General features: G+C 38.1%; 1 protein-coding gene across 39 annotated transcripts in view; it reads right to left on the reverse strand.

The window, feature by feature from the left end:
- Positions 1-20200, reverse strand: part of CAMK2D (calcium/calmodulin dependent protein kinase II delta) — a 273998-nt gene that overhangs the window by 49800 nt on the left and 203998 nt on the right. For all 39 annotated transcript variants that reach the window (XM_049708877.1, XM_049708866.1, XM_049708868.1 and 36 more), the window contains 2 exons: positions 18696-18798; positions 11946-12029 (listed from right to left, as the gene is read on the reverse strand). In XM_049708877.1, the coding sequence (XP_049564834.1) occupies positions 11946-12029; positions 18696-18798 (187 nt within the window). The remainder of the gene's footprint in view (positions 1-11945; positions 12030-18695; positions 18799-20200) is intronic.

The raw sequence follows: 20200 nt of genomic DNA on the forward strand, positions 1-20200 counted from the left end.
GAATTCTTGCATTTGCTTGTTTTTAACTTGCCTTGAAATCATATCTGGGGTCTAAATTTCTCCCAGGACTGTCCTTTTTATCATCATATGTCCCTTCCTCTACTTTCGAAATACTTTATTACCCTGCTTAAGGTCTTCACTTTCTTTTCTAGCTCCTTGTCTTGGAGGAAGATCTGCTATTACTCTGACGTCTCCTGCTTTCGTTTCTCTTGCTGAGTCCCCTTAACTGGGGAAGCCTGGGAGAGGTGGTAAGACAGGTGATACATTGACTGGAGTGACTGAGTCTTTTTTATCCCTTTGCCAAAGCTGGTCTCTTCGTTTCCTTACCTTTATTCTGTTAGTGACACCTAGCCCTGCTCCTGTCCATCAGACTTGACATCTGTATACAATAAACACTGTTGCAGCTAAAATGGCTTTAAACAAGGGTTTATTCGCCCTAGACTTTTCTAACCTGCTTCAGGAAGACTCAGTTCAAAAGCTGATCACTACTGGAATAAAGCATTTTAAGCAACATTCTTAAATAAAAACCCAACAAGGCTTTAAATTCAAGGTTGAAAGTTACTTCACCACAGTGGAGTTTAAAAAAAAAAAAAAGGACAATGCAAAAAATCGCAATATATTGGTACCTCACCTTCACAACATAAAAATATTTTTTCCATCACTACATTACAGACTCAATGTGCATTCATTTAAATTTATTTTCATATTTTTACTATCTGATGTAACAGAGGCATCTAATGACAATGATAACAATGATGATGATGAGAGTCTGTGTTTGTGTTCCCAGGATGCAAGAAGAAAAGAGGATGCACCTAAGTAGTTTTAACCCTCTGCTATGGTTTAGGCGGTGAAGAAGAAAATCAGCTTTGTAACTAGAAGAGTCTATAGCAATTTTCTTTTTCTTTGTGAAAAATTATGGAGTAATTTTATTCAGTAACATAGCTTAATAACACAGGCTGCATTTAAAAATTTTTTTAAACATCTTCGTTGGAGTACAATTGCTTTACAATGTTGTGTTAGTTGCTGCTGTATAACAGAGTGAACTGGCTATATGTACATATATATCCCCATATCCCCTCCCTCTTGCGTCTCCCTCCCACCCCTCTAGGTGGTCACAAAGCACCCTGCAATGCAGCTGCTTCCCACTAGCTATCTATTTTACATTTGGTAGTGTACGTATGTCAATGATACTCTCTCACTTCGTCCCAGCTCACCCTTCCCTTTCCCCGTGTCCTCAAGTCCATTCTCTTATAGTAATTTTTAATTAGACATTTTTCTAGTAAACATCTGGAGTTAGACTGTTATAAAATTATAAAGCAGACTCACAACTGTGACATTTAGCGTTCTGGACCTAGGCCTGGCCTGCTTCTGATGCTTTGTTCTTGTGCATTACATCTACTGGTAGACACTTGGTATGTACTTCTCTGGGAAGGGGAGGCTCACAGACAGTTCATTCCCCAAGAATCAGCAGCCACTGTGTAGATAAGTGCTCGTGATTTAATTGCTTGATTGAGGGATTTCTACGAAAAATGTACTTTTAATAAAATAATAGCATAAATATAGTAGATTTAAAAATACTTTCAGGCTGGAAGATTTTAAAGAAAAGAGCTACATAGACATTACTGAGCAGACTGATGTGAAACTGTCAATGCCTATTTAAATAAACACTGTTTTGTAAGCTTACTTTGCCTTGCTCATTACACTAGATTCCAAGGCATTTCTGGGTTATGTGCTTCTTTGTGGCTCTATTTTCTGAAAGTACAGAACAACGATGAGAGTAGTGGCATTAATAAGGATAATATTAGTAAATTTTATTGCAGATAACACTTGCTGAGCACTCACCTGTGCTTTACTGCATTACCTCCTTTAATCTCTATACAATACTATTAGGTAGATGTTATTGCTCCCATTTTACAGATGAGGAAACAGAAGCCGAGAGTTTAAGTGACTTAATTGTTTGAGCCACAAGCAGCCTTGACAAAGTCATGTCTTAAACATCACCTGCAGCCACCTTTTCTTTACTTATGAACTTTAGCAAGAATGATCGTTTTAAGTTTTAAATTGTTTGTGTTGTCTAATTGAGAGGCCTTGACTTTCACTAGGAAGGTTTCAATTCGGTTCTGCCTTAAATATTCCCTGCAGCCACATTTTCCTTTAGCTATGCACTTTAACTTGATTATTTTAAAGTTTTTGTTGTCTATTTGAGAGTTCTTGCCTCACTAATAAAAATCCAATTTACATTTTCCTCATAATCCTAACATTTTACTTTTCTCCTAGGTCAGAGAAAAAAAGATGGTACTAAGACATCTATAACTAAAGCACTAATATCTTTAAAAGCCAATCAAAGGGTCTTCATTTTCTTTGCAAGAACACTTCAGGGGGTGATATGACCTCCAAATGTCAGATGTCTCTCCTGATGTTAGTTCTTCATGATCACTGCCTAGATATTTCATTAGGGGTTACAAAATAATAATGATATTCTAATTCTATTACACCTTCCTTAGTCTAAGAATAACTTGCTTCATCAGCTGTTTGGTTACCCTGAGATATAGTTCATAGAGGAAAGACAGGGTAATTAATTTTTTCCTTCTTTATTAACCAGTTTTCAAAATAATGCCTTGGTTCCCCAGCATCCTCCAAAGGCTAGGATTTCTGATGCATTGAGACCATTACTATGAATGCATGGACTTCAACTTATTTGATGCTTCAATCCCTTACTGTTATTTTGCTTATTTATCCTCTAGTTATCCCATCTTTAACCAGTAGAAGACTCTTCAGTTTGGCTCCTGAGTCCTGTTAATACAAACGCTGTGGCCTTTAATAGTTTCCCTTCTTTCTGGTTATCATCAGATGCTCCTGGATAATCTTGTACTTTTCCTAATCCAGACTTGGAATCAGCCACTTCTATAAGGAATCCTGATTTCTTATAGTGGCAAACGGTATACAGAGACCAAGATTGGGTACCCTGACGAGTGCTCTGCAGGAACTACACGCTTCTTCAACAAATAAATTGAGAAAGGAGGAAAGAGGAGTGAGAAGAGGGGCAGGGAGAGAGGAGCAGAACTTACAAATTAAAAGAGACTTAAGAGACCAAACTGATAGCAAAATTATGAGACAAGAGGGCAAATAGCAAAATTACTAGATATTTGATAATTTTAAGCAATTATTACATGACATTTAAAAATATTTCTATTATTGGACTTGACTTAAATAATCTTGGGGTGGAGGAATTAGCAGGGTGGTGAAGATGAAAGAAGATTAGCCATCAGTTCATTATACTACTATTCTCTCTACTTTGTAAAGAGAATTTTCCCTAACATTTTCCATGAAAAGTTTAAAAAACTGTTTTGACACGGTCTGCTTCATATAACATTTTAAAAAATGGAAACTACCACTGGTTTTCATTATCTTATGTACATGTTTGTGCTTGGGAGATGCTAGAGATGTTTGATGAATAGGAGTTGAGAAGCACTGATTATGATTAGGTAGAAAGACTACACTATCAAGAACATTCAAAACTGAATTTTAATAAAAGCTAGGGTTAGAAAAATGATTACACCTATAATCACATTAATGATTAAAACATTCTAAAGGCTGTTCTTATGAAAAAAGAGGTGAAGAAGCAATGCTGAGAAACTCTTGAGAAGTCAGTGGGAAGTTAATGGAGCAATCTAAGAAGGCACCCACTTCATCTTCTCAGAAAGCAAAGGGGATGGCATGAGCTTGCGTGCAAAATGCAGGCGGAGTTTGGAAATTAACTAGCGAGGGATAAGTATGGCTCCTTTTTAGCCCTTATGCAAAAATAAATAAATAAATAAATCACAATTCAAATAGGGAAAGTGTTCAACTAACACTCTGAGACCCACAGAGCCAATGATGGGTAGAACAAAGATCTAAAAGATCAAGGCCATCAAGTTAGAAAATTATTTTTCCGATGATGAAAGCTATTTACACCATGTGGTAGGGGTGGCAAACCGACAGGCTTTCTGGCACCAGGCTGAGGTGAGAGCAGGTGCCTGCTGGGCGTGAGGTAGGCAGGAACCAGGGGAGAGCATGTGTCCGTTTGTCTGACAGGTACAGCAGCCATATAAGAACAAAAGCATCTTGTTATTAGCTCTTTCAATTACTTTAGAGAAGCCAGAAACTGATGGTTTCCAGAAAAAATCTTCTGATAATAAATTATAAAGATAAATGTTAACACCCTCCAAAATAAAAGGTCCAACTGTCTGGCCAAGATATCTGTAGACCGCCTGTTTGCAACTTCTGCTCTACAGTGTAAGAATCCTAAGGTTTGCAGCCCTAAAGGAATTTGCAACTAGCTGAGTTATGCTGCCCAACGCTGGTGTACACCAAAATCACCTGGCAAACTTGTGAAAATGCAAATTCCTGAACTTCATCACAGAGAATCTTATTCAATGGCTCGTGGGTGGGTCCCAGAAAAGTTGTAGTTTTGATAAGCACTCAGGTAGGTCACTTTGAAGCATGTGATCTGTGATCCACAGTTTGAAAAACATCAAGTCAGGGAAACCATAAATACTATATCTAGAGAAATGTCTGAAATGTGTAAGTTCAGAATAAGAGGATATTGGTAGAGACTGGGAGTAAAGCTTCATGGGTTGAAGACTGATGAAGACGTGGGTCATAAGGGATGAGGGCAGATTGCCTTCTAAATGTGAGGCGCACCAGGAATGGTCCAGTGTAAGTGCTGCAGAACTGGCTGGTAAGAGCAACAAATTGTCCAGTAGGCTTGTGATTTCAAAACGGTAAATACTTTCTCAAAAAGCTCTGGATGCTGACTTATGCCAGCTGAAATATGAAAAGGTTAAGGCTCAGAAATCACACAGTTGCTGGACCTAAATTGGCCAAGAAAGAAAAAAGAAATATATTCCATAATATTTCAAAGATTTGTCAAAAGTTACTGTACATTCTGTGACAGCCACTATATTATCACTCATAATTGTTCTGATAAGTAATTCAGGTAGAGAAGTAGCAAGATAAGGGGTGTGCGCTATGTTTATAGACTTACATTTATTATTTTTTAAAGTCAAGATGTAGAAGGAAGTTCGGTTAAAAACCAGTGATTCAGTGACATCTATAAACATTTGCTCATCCCATCAGGGAATTATGAAACTAGCTATATATGCAAGAAAACTATCAAAATCAATTTACTGTTGTTAATGGCAGAACACAAGGCTATGTTCTTGCTTCACTAATGTCTATCATTTACTTTCCAGTAATGGACTAGTAGCTTTCAAAGCCCAGGTACAGGTCAGATTATATTCCGTGTGAGATCACAAAAGCAAGGTAATGGTGGTGAGTATTGGAAATTCCCTGTGTACAGACTACTGCATGTTTCTAATAAAAATAATGCACAGACTTCTTTGAGCCATTATACCAGTGCTGTGCTTCACTCTGTTCTGTGTCAACTGCCCAAAGACAGCCTTAGTGAGTGCTCAGAGTTTAATTCACATAGAAGATTACCTGCCATTTTGCTAAACGGCTTATTCTGCATTTCTTTTATTATCTGGGTTATGTAATTTCTTACCACACTACCCAATGTCTAGCCTTGCAAAGAAGTAGTTATTCATCATATCAGCTAGTGCTGATGGATGGTTGAAAAAGAGCTGCTCTCGAGATATGCCATTACCTAAAAGCAGTAAAATAATGCGTATGTTACTTTGGTGGTTATTATGGGGATGGGGATGAGGAAAGGTGCACCATCTTATAAGTGAATTTAATTTAACTATCAAGACATATAATAAAATGGTAAAACAATATTCTAAACCCACAGCAGAGATTCAGAAATGTAACAAAAAGCAGAAGAATCTATTATGATGTTCCTGGTACTGGGCAGTGGGGGGTTACTTGCCCCAAATATGTAATATTAGAATATCTAAGACATTGCTGTGGTTAGATGCATGATCCCAAGGCATTCTAGGCATGCAATTAAAAGATGCTACTATCCCTAAAGAAGATGGGAGCTGGTGGCAAATATATGCTTTAAATAGGGCATGGCTTGTCACAAAGGGATTTGGCTGCCTGTAAAAAAAACACGTAAAAAGAAAAGGTAAGAAATCAAAAAATACCTAGAAACAAATGACAATGACCCAAAACCTATAGGATGCAGCAAAAGCAGTTCTAAGAGGGAAGTTTACAGCAATACAATCCTACCTCAAGAAACAAAAACACCTCAAATAAACAACCTAACCTTACACCTAAAGCAGTTAGAGAAAGAACAAAAAATCCCCAAAGTTAGCAGAAGGAAAGAAATCATAAAGATCAGATCAGAAATAAATGAAAAAGAAATGAAGGAAACGATAGCAAAGATCAATAAAACTAAAAGCTGGTTCTTTGAGAAGATAAACAAAATTGATAAACCATTAGCCAGACTCATTAAGAAAAAAAGGGGAGAAGACTCAAATCAATAGAATTAGAAATGAAAAAGGAGAAGTTACAACTGACACTGCAGAAATATAAAGGATCATGAGAGATTACTACAAGCAACTATATGCCAATAAAATGGACAACCTGGACGAAATGGACACATTCTTAGAAAAGTACAACCTTCCGAGACTGAACCAGGAAGAAATAGAAAATATAAACAGACCAATCACAAGCACTGAAATTGAGACTGTGATTAAAAATCGTCCAACAAAGAAAAGCCCAGGACCAGATGGCTTCACAGACGAACTCAAACACTCAGAGAAGAGCTAACACCTATCCTTCTCAAACTCTTCCAAAATATAGCAGAGGAAGGAACACTCCCCAACTCATTCTGCAAGGCCACCATCACCCTGATACCAAAACCAGACAAAGATGTCACAAAGAAAGAAAACTACAGGCCAATATCACCAATGAACATAGATGCAAAAATCCTCAACAAAATACTATCAAACAGAATCCAACAGCACATTAAAAGGATCATACACCATGATCAAGTTGGGTTTATTCCAGGCATGCAAGGATTCTTCAATATATGCAAATCTATCAATGTGATACATCATAATAACAAATTGAAGGATAAAGACCATATGATCATCTCAATAGATGCGGTAAAAGCTTTTGACAAAATTCAACACCCAATTATGATAAAAACTCTCCAGAAAGAAGGCATAGAGGGAACTTAGCTCAACATAATAAATGCCATATATGACAAACCCACAGCAAACATCATTCTCAATGGTGAAAAACTGAAACCATTTCCTCTAAAATCAGGAACAAGACAAGAATGCCCACTCTCACCATCATTATTCAACATAGTTTTGGAAGTTTTAGCCACAGCAATCAGAGAAGAAAGAGAAATAAAATGAATCCAAATTGGAAAAGAAGACGTAAAGCTGTCACTCTTTGCAGATGACATGATATTATACATAGAGAATCCTAAAGATGCTACCAGAAAACTACTAGAGCTAATCAATGAATCTGGTAAAGTAGCAAGATACAAAATTAATGCACAGAAATCTCTTGCATTCCTATACACTAATGTTGAAAAATCTGAAAGAGAAATTAAGGAAAGACTCCCATTTACCACTGCAACAAAAAGAATAAAACACCTAGGAATAAACCTACCTACCTAAGGAAACAAAAGACCTGTATACAGAAAAGTATAAGACACTGATGAAAGAAATTAAAGATGATACAAACAGATGGAGAGATATACCGTGTTGTTCTTGGAATGGAAGAATCAACATTGTGAAAATGACTCTACTACCCAAAGCAATCTACAGATTCAATGCAGTCCCTATCAAAGTACCAATGGCATGTTTCACAGAGATAGAATGAAAAATTTCACAATTTGTATGGAAACACAAAAGACACTGAATAGCCAAAGCAATCTTGAGAAAGAAAAACAGTGCTGAAGGAATCAGGCTCCCTGACTTCAGACTATACTACAAAGCTACAGTAATCAAGACAGTATGGTACTGGCACAGAAACAGAAATATAGATCAATGGAACAGGATAGAAAGCACAGAGATAAACCCACGCACATATGGTCACTGTATCTTTGATAAATGAGGCAAGAATATACAATGAAGAGGACAGCCTCTTCAATAAGTGATGCTGGGAAAACTGGACAGCTACGTGTAAAAGAATGAAATTAGAACACTTCCTAACACCATACACAAAAATAAACTCAAAGTGGATAAAAGACCTAAATGTAAGGCCAGACACTATAAAACTCTTAGAGGAAAACATAGGCAGAACACTGTATGACATAAATCACAGCAAGATCATTTTTGACCCACCTCCGAGAGAAATGGAAATAAAAACAAAAATAAACAAATGGGACCTAATGAAACTTAAAAGCTTCTGCACAGCAAAGGAAACCATAAACAAGACGAAAAGACAACCGTTAGAATGGGAGAAAATATTTGCAAACGAAGCAACGGACAAATGATTAACCTCCCAAATATACAAGAAGCTCATGCAGCTCAATATCAAAAAAAACAAACAACCCAATCCAAAAATGGGCAGAAGACCTAAATAGACATTTCTCTAAAGAAGATATACAGATTGCCAACAAACACATGAAAGAATGCTCAACATCATTAATCATTAGAGGAATGCAAAGCAAAATGACAATGCGATATCATCGCACACCAGTCAGAATGGCCATCATCAAAAAGTCTACAAACAATAAATGCTGGAGAGGGTGTGGAGAAAAGGGAACCCTCTTGCACTGTTGGTGGGAATATAAATTGATACAGCCACTATGGAGAACAGTATGGAGGTTCCTTAAAAAACTAAAAACAGAACTACCATATGACCCAGCAATCCCATCACTGGGCATATACCCGGAGAAAAGCATAATTCAAAAAGACACATGCACCCCAATGTTCATTGCAACACTATTTACAATAGCCAGGACATGGAAGCAACCTAAGTGTCCCTCGACAGATGAATGGATAAAGAAGATGTAGCACATATATACAATGGAATGTTACTCATCCATAAAAATAAACGAAATTGAGTTATTTGTAGTGAGGTGGATGGACCTAGAGTCTGTCATACAGAGTGAAGTAAGTCAGAAAGAGAAAAACAAATACCGTATGCTAACACATATATATGGAATCTAAAAAAAGCAAAAACAAAACATGGTTCTGATGAACCTAGGGACAGAACAAGAATAAAGACGCAGACATAGAGAATGGACTTGAGAACACGGGGATGGGGAAGAGTAAGCTGTGACAAAGTGAGAGAGTAGCACTGACATATATACACTACCAAATGCAAAATAGATAGCTAGTGGGAAGCAGCCACACAGCACAGGGAGATCAGCTCGGTGCTTTGTGACCACCTAGAGGGGTGGGATAGGGAGGGTGGGGAAATGGGGATATATGTCTACATATAGCTGATTCACTTCGTTATACAGCAGAAACTAACACAACATAGTAAAGCAATTATACTCCAATAAAGATGTTAAAGAAAAAAAAAAAGAAAGGTAAGGATAGGATTGAGGAAAATGGAAGGTGGCTCTGCTTATGGCAAAACGGGCTGAAATCTGTGAGATGCCCTGTGGCTCTAAGTTTCTAGAGGCATTCATGAGGTGTGTGTGTGTGTGTGTGTGTGTGTGTGTGTGTGTGTGTGTGTGTACGCACATGGGGCACTTAGGTTTGTATGTGTACATGCAGTATCTATCTAATATTTATTTACATTTTTCAAGAATCTGATATAGCTCAGACAACAAGGGGGGAAACAACTCTTCATCTATCTTTTTTCCCTCTTCCAGCCAAGTAAGTTAGAGCTTCAACCCTAGACGTTACCTCACATTTCACAGAAGTGAAATCCCATTATGACAAGATATGCCATTATTTTAAAAGGTTAGCTATACAAACTGTATTGTGGAAATGCACTCACACAGAAAATCCAAAAACAAGTGTACCCAAATTTACCAAAGTAATATTAAAATTGAGCACAGTGTGTTTAGTGAGTCTAAGCCCTGATGATATGTCATAGTTGTTAAAAATGCAGCTGCCCACACTGAGCTCAGAGCCACTAAAGCAGAGGGCCCATGTAGGGGCTGGACAGTTCTACGTATTTAAGTTTCAGCGCTGATTCTGCTCCACAACCAGGAAAGAATCTCTAGTACAAAATATCAGGGTTTCTTTGTTTTCTTTTTAAATTATCTGATATTCTTCAAGGCCAGTAGCATTGATACATTGTAAAAAGTGTTTTCAAATGCAAGAACCAAATAAATGACTTATTTAAGTTATTTAAATGAATGAGATACGATTCAGGAGCTGGAAGGTGGTCAATAATAACATCTTTTGCAACGTAAAAGGCGTGCAAGGAAAAAATTTAAAAGTGAACAAGGTAAGCAGAGAATTTAGTATTCAGGTGAGGGCATAATATTCAGCTGATGCTCAGAACTACAATGCTGAATCATCTATTTAAATGTGTTCAGTCCCTCTCTTATAAGGCTACAGATCAGTTATCTACAAACTTCATTTATAAAGAAACACTTTCTAATAATAATAGTAATAATAACTCACACTTATTTATTTTAAAAAATCCTCTCGGAAGTTCTAGGAGGTAAGTGCTATTATTATCTCCGTTTTTATAAGTGGAAGCTAGGGTACTGAGACTTGCCCTGGTTCTGACCCGTCTATACCACAGCCTCTCTCCAGTGCCTGGTCCGAGGGCCGCACTCTAGCCGCATCCAACCCCCCACCCCGTAACACATCCTCCAAAAGACCTGTCTGCGTCTGCCTGTCTCTCAGGGTACTCTGCTCCTCTGAAAATTCATCAGCAGAAACGGATCTGTGATGGGGCTGATTTATTGCAAGGGAAATATTTGAGTTATCTGCCATTAACCTTTACATCTGAACAATAACATTTTGTGGCAATCCTCTAACCCAAAGGATTTTAGAGTTCTTGCTTAGGAAGTATTCTCAGGGAGGCAAGAGGAAGACAGAGCTTGGGGCACACCTAAGACCCTACCCTTTAATTAGGCTACAATTCCAACTTTTTAGAATAATAATAACTGTTTCCATTTTAAATTGCTTTACAAACTCTAAAACGTCTTCATTTAATGCACACCCTATTTGACCCTCATATAATTCTATGATGGTAAAATATTTCTGTTTTATAGGTAAAGAAGCCAACTCAGAGATATTAAGGAGATGGGGTTAGCAGGTGCAAAGCAAAGACTTGAACCCAGGCATTGCGACTCCAAACACTGTGCTCTTCTCATATCTGCCTTCCTAGGCATGGAGGTAACTCTAAGAGCCCAAGATGCACACAGTGAGATCAAGCACCAAGTTGTTGTGCTAATGATGTAGTGTCAGGAACCTAGAGGGTTAGCTCCTGCCAATAACTCCAGCAGAAAAATTTTCAGAACACCCTGAAGTATCCCTTTTATTTCAGTCTCTCACCTATTTGAAGTATATGTTGACATGAAGAAATTCTGTTGTAAAAACTGTGGTGGAAATCCTCCCCATTCTATACCTTTGAGCGTGCATAGGCTACTTTTTGATTAGAGCTGGTTGTTAAAGGCCTAACTCGGAGCTCAGTCCCCACGGAACAGTCAATTACATTCCAAGATCCACGCTTTCCCTCTTAATCCCTGTTGAGCATCTTGTGGTACAGACATGACATCTGTGCTAAGGGCTTCCCGGTGGAGGTGACAGGATGGGAGTATAAACCCCATGACCTCTGAGGGGGATTCTCTACGGCCCTGATCTCTAAGTGCCTCTCGGACCATGAGCTTTAACATCACCTGGGAACTTGTTAAAAATGCAAATGCTCCCGCCCCAGACCTCCTGAATCAGAAACAGCAACCTGCTTTTAACCGGCTCTCCACCTGACTGTGTTGTAGACTAAAGTTGGAGAATGATAACTCTAAACTGATTGCTAGAGAGCATCAACCTCAAATTTAACAGATACTACTTTTAATTATAACAATACTGGTGTACTGCAAAATCGGCATGAAAATGATTCCTTACCACACGCCCACATATCCACTGGCTTTCCATAAGGATCTTTGCGTAAAACTTCTGGAGAAAGATATCCAGGTGTGCCAGCAAAACCTAGGGGAAACAGATGTTAATGAATTAAAACCAACTTGACAAAACCAATATGAAATGGCAAACTAAGGAGGAAACTTCTTTGGGCTTCTTTATCTGTTGATCTGTTTGTCAAGATAAAACAAGGATCTCAGAGAACTAAAATAATGTTGGACGAGTTTCTCTCCATAGCAGTATCAACACTAACCTGCCCTGCTTTGTAGCTTATTAGAAAAAACACATCTTTCTGCAGATATGAAAGCCAATCTATTGTGCTGCACAGTGTGTGTAATTCAGACCATTTGGTCAGCAGTTCTGATTCTTGTTTATGTGTGAGTTAAAACTAAACCTGTGAAAAGAATCAGAACATCCTCCCCTACACCTGGAAAGAAATTAGGAGAAAATTGAAGATAGGGTTACAACCTTGCCAAAGATGATACTTCTCATGGTACTTACATAACTTTATTATGAGAGGTATTCACCTATAAAAGAGAAGGACCCAAAACGTGGATCCGGGGGACAAACTTAAAGCAAATTTTCAGTAAATATTTTTGGAAGTGAGGTGGTCTGTACAGGGTGGGGGATGGCACTGAGAGTAACTGAAGAACTCACCAGGAGAAGGAATAAGTCCAAAATACATCAAAGAGCTCGCTCTGTACTAATAAATAATCAGTGTGTACATATAACTGGCAACTAAAGAGATGACTCAGGAATATTCAGATGAATCACTGTTGAACAAGTATCAGCAAGACTTAACTTAAGGGATGCGGTATGAGAAACTGGATGGCCAAAGAAAGTTTCCTAGTGTATAAATCAGTATGTCCAATAAGGTACACTTCAATGACAATTTATAGCTAGAATTTAGAGTAAAGTATTTCTTATTTCCAAAAATAATGGTTTTCAAATAAAAATATATACCTTAAAAAATACCAAAAATAACTATTCCTATCTGCAAGTTTTCTTTAAAGGCACATGAAAACTCGAAACTGTTCTGTAAAATGATATGTAATCAGGAATTCCTCTGACTACAAATCTCTGGTGAAGCACCTTATATCTTTACTGTGACGCAAAGTGTCCAAGAAAGGAGCCTTTCCCCCATCTCCATGACAAATTTGTACTTAAAAACAAGCACATGTATAACAGCTGGTTACTTCTTTGAACAAAATTACATTAGAAAATGAGGCAATGGATTTTGGATATCACTTTTTCTCCCATTTTCATTACTTTTCCTTTCCTTGTTTGGTTTAGAGGAGGGTGGAGTAGACAATGAGAAGGGACTTCAAGAAAAGACCTGTAGGTTGTAGTTTAAGCTCTACATGGACCACAGTGGATCCACCTCTACCTCAAACTTTACTTGATAGAAACGTTTGCTCAGTAGTTGTGAAGTAGGAAGAACTACTGAGCAACGGTGGTGGTTCCCCTGAGTTAAGTTCAAGGAGTACCTGAAGGAGAGACGTGGAGTCCGCTCTTCTAAGGCACAATAGTTTTCAAGAGCTACCCAGTGCTTCTCACTGCCATATACCTGCTCTCTCATTCCAACCATCCCTCTCTGACTCCTCCCAAATTGAGACACACAGGGAACACAATGGGACACCGATGCCAAAGACCAGATTAAAGACCGAGGTCCCAGCTGGCTCTTTAAGTTCCTTTACCATCTGGTTCTCCCCTTCATTCACCCAACATGACTTCTTTCTACTTCTGAGCACTTAACCTAAAAATCTCTTTAAGGTCTCTTGAAGATAAACTTCTCATGCTCACCCTTGATGATACTTTTTCTGTTCCTTGTACTTTTTCTCTTCCTTGGACCTTCAAGTTTTTGTTCTACCTTTACTCTAACAGAAGGTGGCTCTAAATTATTTCCATGTTAGAGATCTCTTTAGCTAACTACAGTTCTCAGTGGTTCTTTCTTACTCTGAATTTTGATTACCCTTTTATATGCAATCTGTACCCTCCTATCTAGAGTTGGTAAACTTTAATATATGTCTTAAATAACTCAGTAGAATACCTGGCCTGGAGTAGGAAATGTTAATGATATTGCATCTAGGTAGAAAGGATAGGGAAATAAGTCACTGTGTAAGAAATGCAACAGGGCTTCCCTGGTGGCGCACTGGTTGGGAGTCCGCCTGCCGATGCAGGGGACGCGGGTTCGTGGGTTTGTGCCCCGGTCCGGGAAGATCCCGCATGCCGCGGAGCAGCTGGGCCCATGAGCCACGGCTGCTGGGCCTGCGTGTCCGGGGCCTGTGCTCTGCGGCGGGAGAGGCCACAACAGTGAGAGGCCCGCGTACCGCAAAAAAAAAAAAAAAAAAAAAAAGAAATGCAACAATAATCTTAAGTGTAAATTATTACAAACCTCTTCTGGAGACTACAAATGCTAAGAGCACAACTATCATTTGAGCAGTCAGTGGGGTCCTTACTCCTAAGAATGGTGAAGCCTACATCTAAATGCACGAACATTAAAACAGTGCACTTACGCTACAATTCTCATGGATACAGAAATACTGAGGGTAAGATAAATTAGGTCTTCTTCAGCAGCAGATTAAACTCCTAAGAATCTAGTTTATGATGATATATGCTATCAACAGGAAACTTAATGAGAGCTTGCCTTCTTTACAGACAGCATACGTTTCTCACTCTGAAAAACCAGTGGGAATATCAGAACAGATCAAACAAAGAGAAAACAGAATTACTTACAGTTGGAAATGTACCCATTGCAACATACTGCCATTAAAAAAACCCTTAACTTTAAAAAAAGGAGACATAATAGCAACCAAGCAAAATAATTCTTCCATGAAGTAAGATCATGGTAGTTATCCTTTTTTCCTGGCAGCAACAAAAAACCAGAAGTGTATTGAAAAGAGCATTCCCAGTCCCACAGGAGAAACAGGCTGTTCTCTTTGGTAAATTTCTAGCCTTCCTATCAGGTATGTTATAGGGTGTTACTTCTAGCCTTTTGGGCTAGTATTCAAATAGATCAGGGCTAGAAAGACAGAAGAAGTAACATGGGAAAAACAAACACTGGAACTCGAAAATGAGAAAAAAATAATCAAACCCAATAGACAGCTTCTATAATGGCTTGTATAGTTTCATTTTTCTTATTTGTAATAGACCTCTCACATTTATTGCAATAAAATTATGTAAAAGCCTGAAACTCTGGCATTATACATAATGAAGAGTTCTGCTCTTTTCTTATTAAAACAAAAAGGTTCCCCACTCAACACTTATAGTTTAAAAGATAAAATTAATCAAACACGTGAGACTACGGCAGATGATACTGAATAAATATCAAAACAAGTCATTCATACTAAAATATGCCTTTACTCCTCAAACCTAAAATATATCACACAATACCTCCAAAAGAAATGTAGTACATCATATGCCCAGTTTTTCTTCACTTAAGTAACCATGAGGAATCACTTGAACTTGTAGAATAAACTATTCTTTAAAAAAAAAGCTTAAAAAAAGCTAAAGAAAAAAATAAAAAAGAAACAAGTATTCTCTTAAGCTTAGAAACTATGTGTTTCTATACTTTTGAAATGCTGAATTTTCTTAGAACTTATAATGCACCTCTTAAAAGTCATTACCCTAATAGCTACCTTAGCAAGAACTTAACTGATATCGCCATACTAAAGAGAAAATGGGAATTTTACTCCCCATCTGTTGTTTCTCTAGGACCAGCTTGCTATGAAAAATGAATTATCACAATTTGAAAATTTGTATACTTTTATATGGATGTTATTGCTTTCACTAGCCTGATATTTAGTCATTCACTCAACAACTTTCACTGTGTAGGCCAAGTACTGTGACATGTGTTTCATTCCAAGATGGTTTTGAAAACTTACTGAACAGCTTTCATAGCCCAGGCATTTTCCAATGCTCTACTTCACTTAGTCTCATAACAGCCCCATAAAGGAGTGTTTATTATCTTCATCTACAAAAAGGATACTGACCTCACAGAGTTAAAGTGACTTGACCAATGGCAGGTAGCTATTAAGAATCAGAGCCAGGATATCAGCTGAAGTATTTTCATTCAAAAAGCAGAAACTTTTCACTACACACACAGTCCCTCAAACAGCTTTTGATCTAGCAGAAGAGATAAAACATAGAGCCGCAAGCAAGAGAGATTTCAGGAGCTCAACTCCAATACTCTTGTAAGCGTCATCTAAGTTGTCGATGTTAAATTGGAGCCTTGGTTCTGGTAATAAGGCTTCTGGCTTATTCCTGATATCCAATCATCATCTTGTACACAGTTCTGGCAATTACATCCCTGAGCCTAAGTCCCTCTTTTGGTATCTCGTGAAGAAGGGTCCTGCTTTGCTCTAGAAAGGACCAGAGTCCTGTCTTTGAACCCAATTTCCAGGACTCTGATTTCTTCTAAACAGATTCCCTTTAGAGTTCAGGGTTCCTGTCCTTTCTGCATGTTACCTGTAACTTGCTCTCTCCTATATACTCCTTAGTTCAAGCTGTCTTCATTCATAATTTGAACTACTGCATTAGCCTAACTGGTTCTTTGCCTTCAGGCTATCCTTAAAGCCATCCTCCACATTGCTACCAAAATCAACATTACTTAACATAAACCCAATTATGTCCTTCTCTGCTTAAAATTTTTTACCAGATCCCTGAAACTTCTAAGATAAATGCCAAATCCTTCAAAAGGACATAAAATCCTTTCCTAATTCATCAACTACCACTCATCTCAGTATACTTTATATACTTTAGCTATAACAAACTTATTGTTATTCCTGAGATAGAAAAAAATTGTTTTATGCCTCTGAGGTTTTGCATGTGCTGATCCCTCTATCTGGAATGCCTTTATCTCCGTGCATACCAGTGAATAAAACTCCCATTCAGCCACTAGGAAGGCAGAAGCCTTACCCCAATCACTGAAACGTTCCCCAGAGGCAGAATTTCATAATTCTTCTCTTGTGCTCCAGAGCACCTCATGCGTGCTCCTGATACAGGTGCCCTGACATTGCATGCTAAATACTTATTGATATAGAAGTATGAGCATCTCAAGGGGCAGGATCTCTTAATTTATGTATCTCCAGTGATCTGCTCTGCCCATTTCTGTGATAGCCCCACTACTTCCTGTTGGACCCCAACTCCTGTTATTGTATATTCTTTACCTGTGTCAACCATACTCTTTCCTATGATAAAAAGATGTTTCTGAATCTCAAATTTACAGAACTAATTCTAGGTCCTACCTTTCAGTTTGCAGTTAAAAGGAACAAGCTTATTTATATGTCAAAATATGACACACCAAATGCCAACTTTGGAGGTATTAAACTCAGCTGGTAGGTAAGGAGAGCCTTAATGTAAAAGGCAGTATTAAACTTGAGAAGTATCACAGACAAGGATACTGGTCAGGTACTACTGAAACAGGACAGGCAGCAGAAAATGAGGTCCTGAATTAGGCTGCCTTCAGAGAAGACAGGCAAGGGTGCCTCACCAGCCACTCCCATTAACCAGCTGGGGCAGATCAGAGAGACAAGGTGAATCCTGGGAGCTCTGTGTACATTTTAGTACATGTGTATGTTTAGGGATACAGAGAAGTATTTGCACAGAAAACAACAGAAGTAAAGCACTTATTGAGCTCTCTTTGTATTTGTTGTTGTTGTTTAGAGGAAAAGCAATTCAAAGTGAAGGGCATTTTAAAAATTTAATCTCAATACATTGAAAGTCAGAAAAGAAGTGAGACTGAGGCTCTCAGAGGTTATATTTTAGGACACTACGTGAAAAATGGGCTAATACTGGGAAATGGCAGAAAGAGAAGCATAAAATCAGCGGCTGAAATCATTTATTTTGGCTGAATATCAAAACAATCCATATGCCTAGTTAGAAATACTATAATTTAAATTTGTTTAGAGTTAATCTCTTCCTTAATTGCAAGGAAATGGAAATTTCATCATATAGAATTTTTGAAATTATCAAAATTGTAGAGAGTAAACTGGCACTTTGGAGAAATAGAAGATGAGACGAAACACACACACATATACAGATATATAATATCATATATAAATCTCTATATATACACTTTATAATATTTTTAAAACTTAAATTTGCTAATCACAAAGTATGTAAAATATTCTGCAAGTATTTCCTGAGCGCCTACTATTTACATAGGCGTTTTTAGCATCAAGTGAGGCTGTATGTGAACAATCAGTGTTTTCTCAAATACTCTTTGACTACTGCAATCCTCCTTTTATTGATTGATTGATTGATTGATTGACTGCGGTACGCAGGCCTCTCACTGTTGTGGCCTCTCCTGTTGTGGAGCACAGGCTCCGGACGCGCAGGCTCAGCGGCCACGGCTCACGGGCCCAGCCGCTCCGCTGCATGTGGGATCCTCCCAGACCGGGGCACGAACCCGTGTCCCCTGCATCGGCAGGCGGACTCTCAACCACTGAGCCACCAGGGAAGCCCAATCCTCCTATTAATTCTCAGAACAGAATCCATTTTATTCATCCATCCTTGAAGAAAAAAGTCTATGTGTTATTGCTCTTCTATTCCCTTAAATTATTTTTAGATTATATATCCTTTAATGTCAGTAAAATCAGGTACATATAAAGGTCCAATATCTTAACATTAGTCAAGTTGTCAGAATGAACGTTTCCATTCTATTTTGGTTAGGAAGTGGGATGTGACTGGAGCCAGAATAGTACAAGCAGCATGAGGTAGAGAGATCCTACTTACCAAACCACGCCTGCTGGTCTCCTTGAACTTCTATGGCTAAGCCAAAGTCTGCCAGTTTCACAGCTGCTCCCTTGGATTTGCTAGCTAAAAGCAAATTCTCAGGCTTTATTTAGAAAGAAAAAAGAGAGACTGAAGTGAGAACCTATTTTAAGTGACTATTCAAAACTAACATTTTATAAGGTTAGGAAAAAAAAAAAAGGCATGCACTGTCCTCTCTCCCGGAGACTGTCATTCCTAAATCCCAGGGAAAATATGGTTAGAAAATGATAACAAATGACCATGTGTGCAGGCTTCAGACAGATGCCTAAGTGTACTGGAGAGATACTGGGCTGAGGAGAGAATACGCTTGGGGAGCGATCCAATGAATGAGAGCACCTGTCTTGACCTGCTCACATGCTTCCAACGGCTGCTTGAGGTCCAGACTTGGCCACGGACATTGGCTTAGAAGCCTAACAGAGCACAGACATTTTCAGCAGAAGGAAACTTGGCAAAATGATAACAAGAGTTGGACCAATCTACAGACATTTGGCAAATGAAACCGTGCAAATTAAATCCTAGTTGACTTCAAGAGCTTGGACCCGAATGCAGTGATTTGGATTCCTCAATGTTTCCAAACAATTTCTGTACAAATTTTAGAGTTTTATTCTGAATTATGTATTAAAATTGCTGTCTTTAAGAATCTGTTTATTCTTAAAGGCAGAAAGAGTCTACTACTATTTGCCAAATGTTATAGTTAGATTTTTTTTCTTCGTAAGCCAGATTTAAAAACACAATTTATGTCTTCAAAGTATGATTCAAAGTATTACTTATATATTTGTTTTCACATCTCAGAATACTATAAGAAAGACACATTTTTATTTTCTTGGGTATTTATCGTTACTCAAGGACTAATAACTCAGTCTTGGAATAAGGCTGTGCCTACACCACTGTTTCCCAACCAGGGCATTGAGACACATTGGTACTTGGAAAATAAGCACCGTGGCAAAGTCTTGAATTTCCGTGGACTGCCTTTGTAGGTTTTAAGAAATGAAGGGAAAAGATGGTCAGGAAAAGGAGGCTGATTAATACGTACAGTACATCTATCATCCTTAGCTATGTGGATGAACGTATGTCTGGATTGGTATGTATATTTGGAAGAGTGGTTCATCTTCTTACCTTGGGATAAGACCCAGCAAATTTAGAGGTGTGTCTCAGACTCAAAAAAGTTGGGAAACAATGGACTCTGCAAGTGTCAAAACGACTGTCTGAAAAATCTAAAAATTCAGTCAGTCAAATTGGTTTTGTTTATATGTTGACAAACAACTAATTTCAATTTTTTTCCAATGAAATTGGCTACTTTTTTTCCTTACTGAATTAGTCAGTTCTGTTGGTTGTTTTGACCTTGGGTAAACACAGCCTAAACCAATATTTAATTTATTAATTAAGCCAGCCATGCAAATTAGCAAAGACTCATAACCAGAACTCAGAAGAAATCAGGTTAAGTCTACAAGAACTAGAGTGTAGGC

This window comes from Orcinus orca, chromosome 4, assembly GCF_937001465.1.
Source record: "Orcinus orca chromosome 4, mOrcOrc1.1, whole genome shotgun sequence".
NCBI classification, from domain to species: domain Eukaryota; kingdom Metazoa; phylum Chordata; class Mammalia; order Artiodactyla; family Delphinidae; genus Orcinus; species Orcinus orca.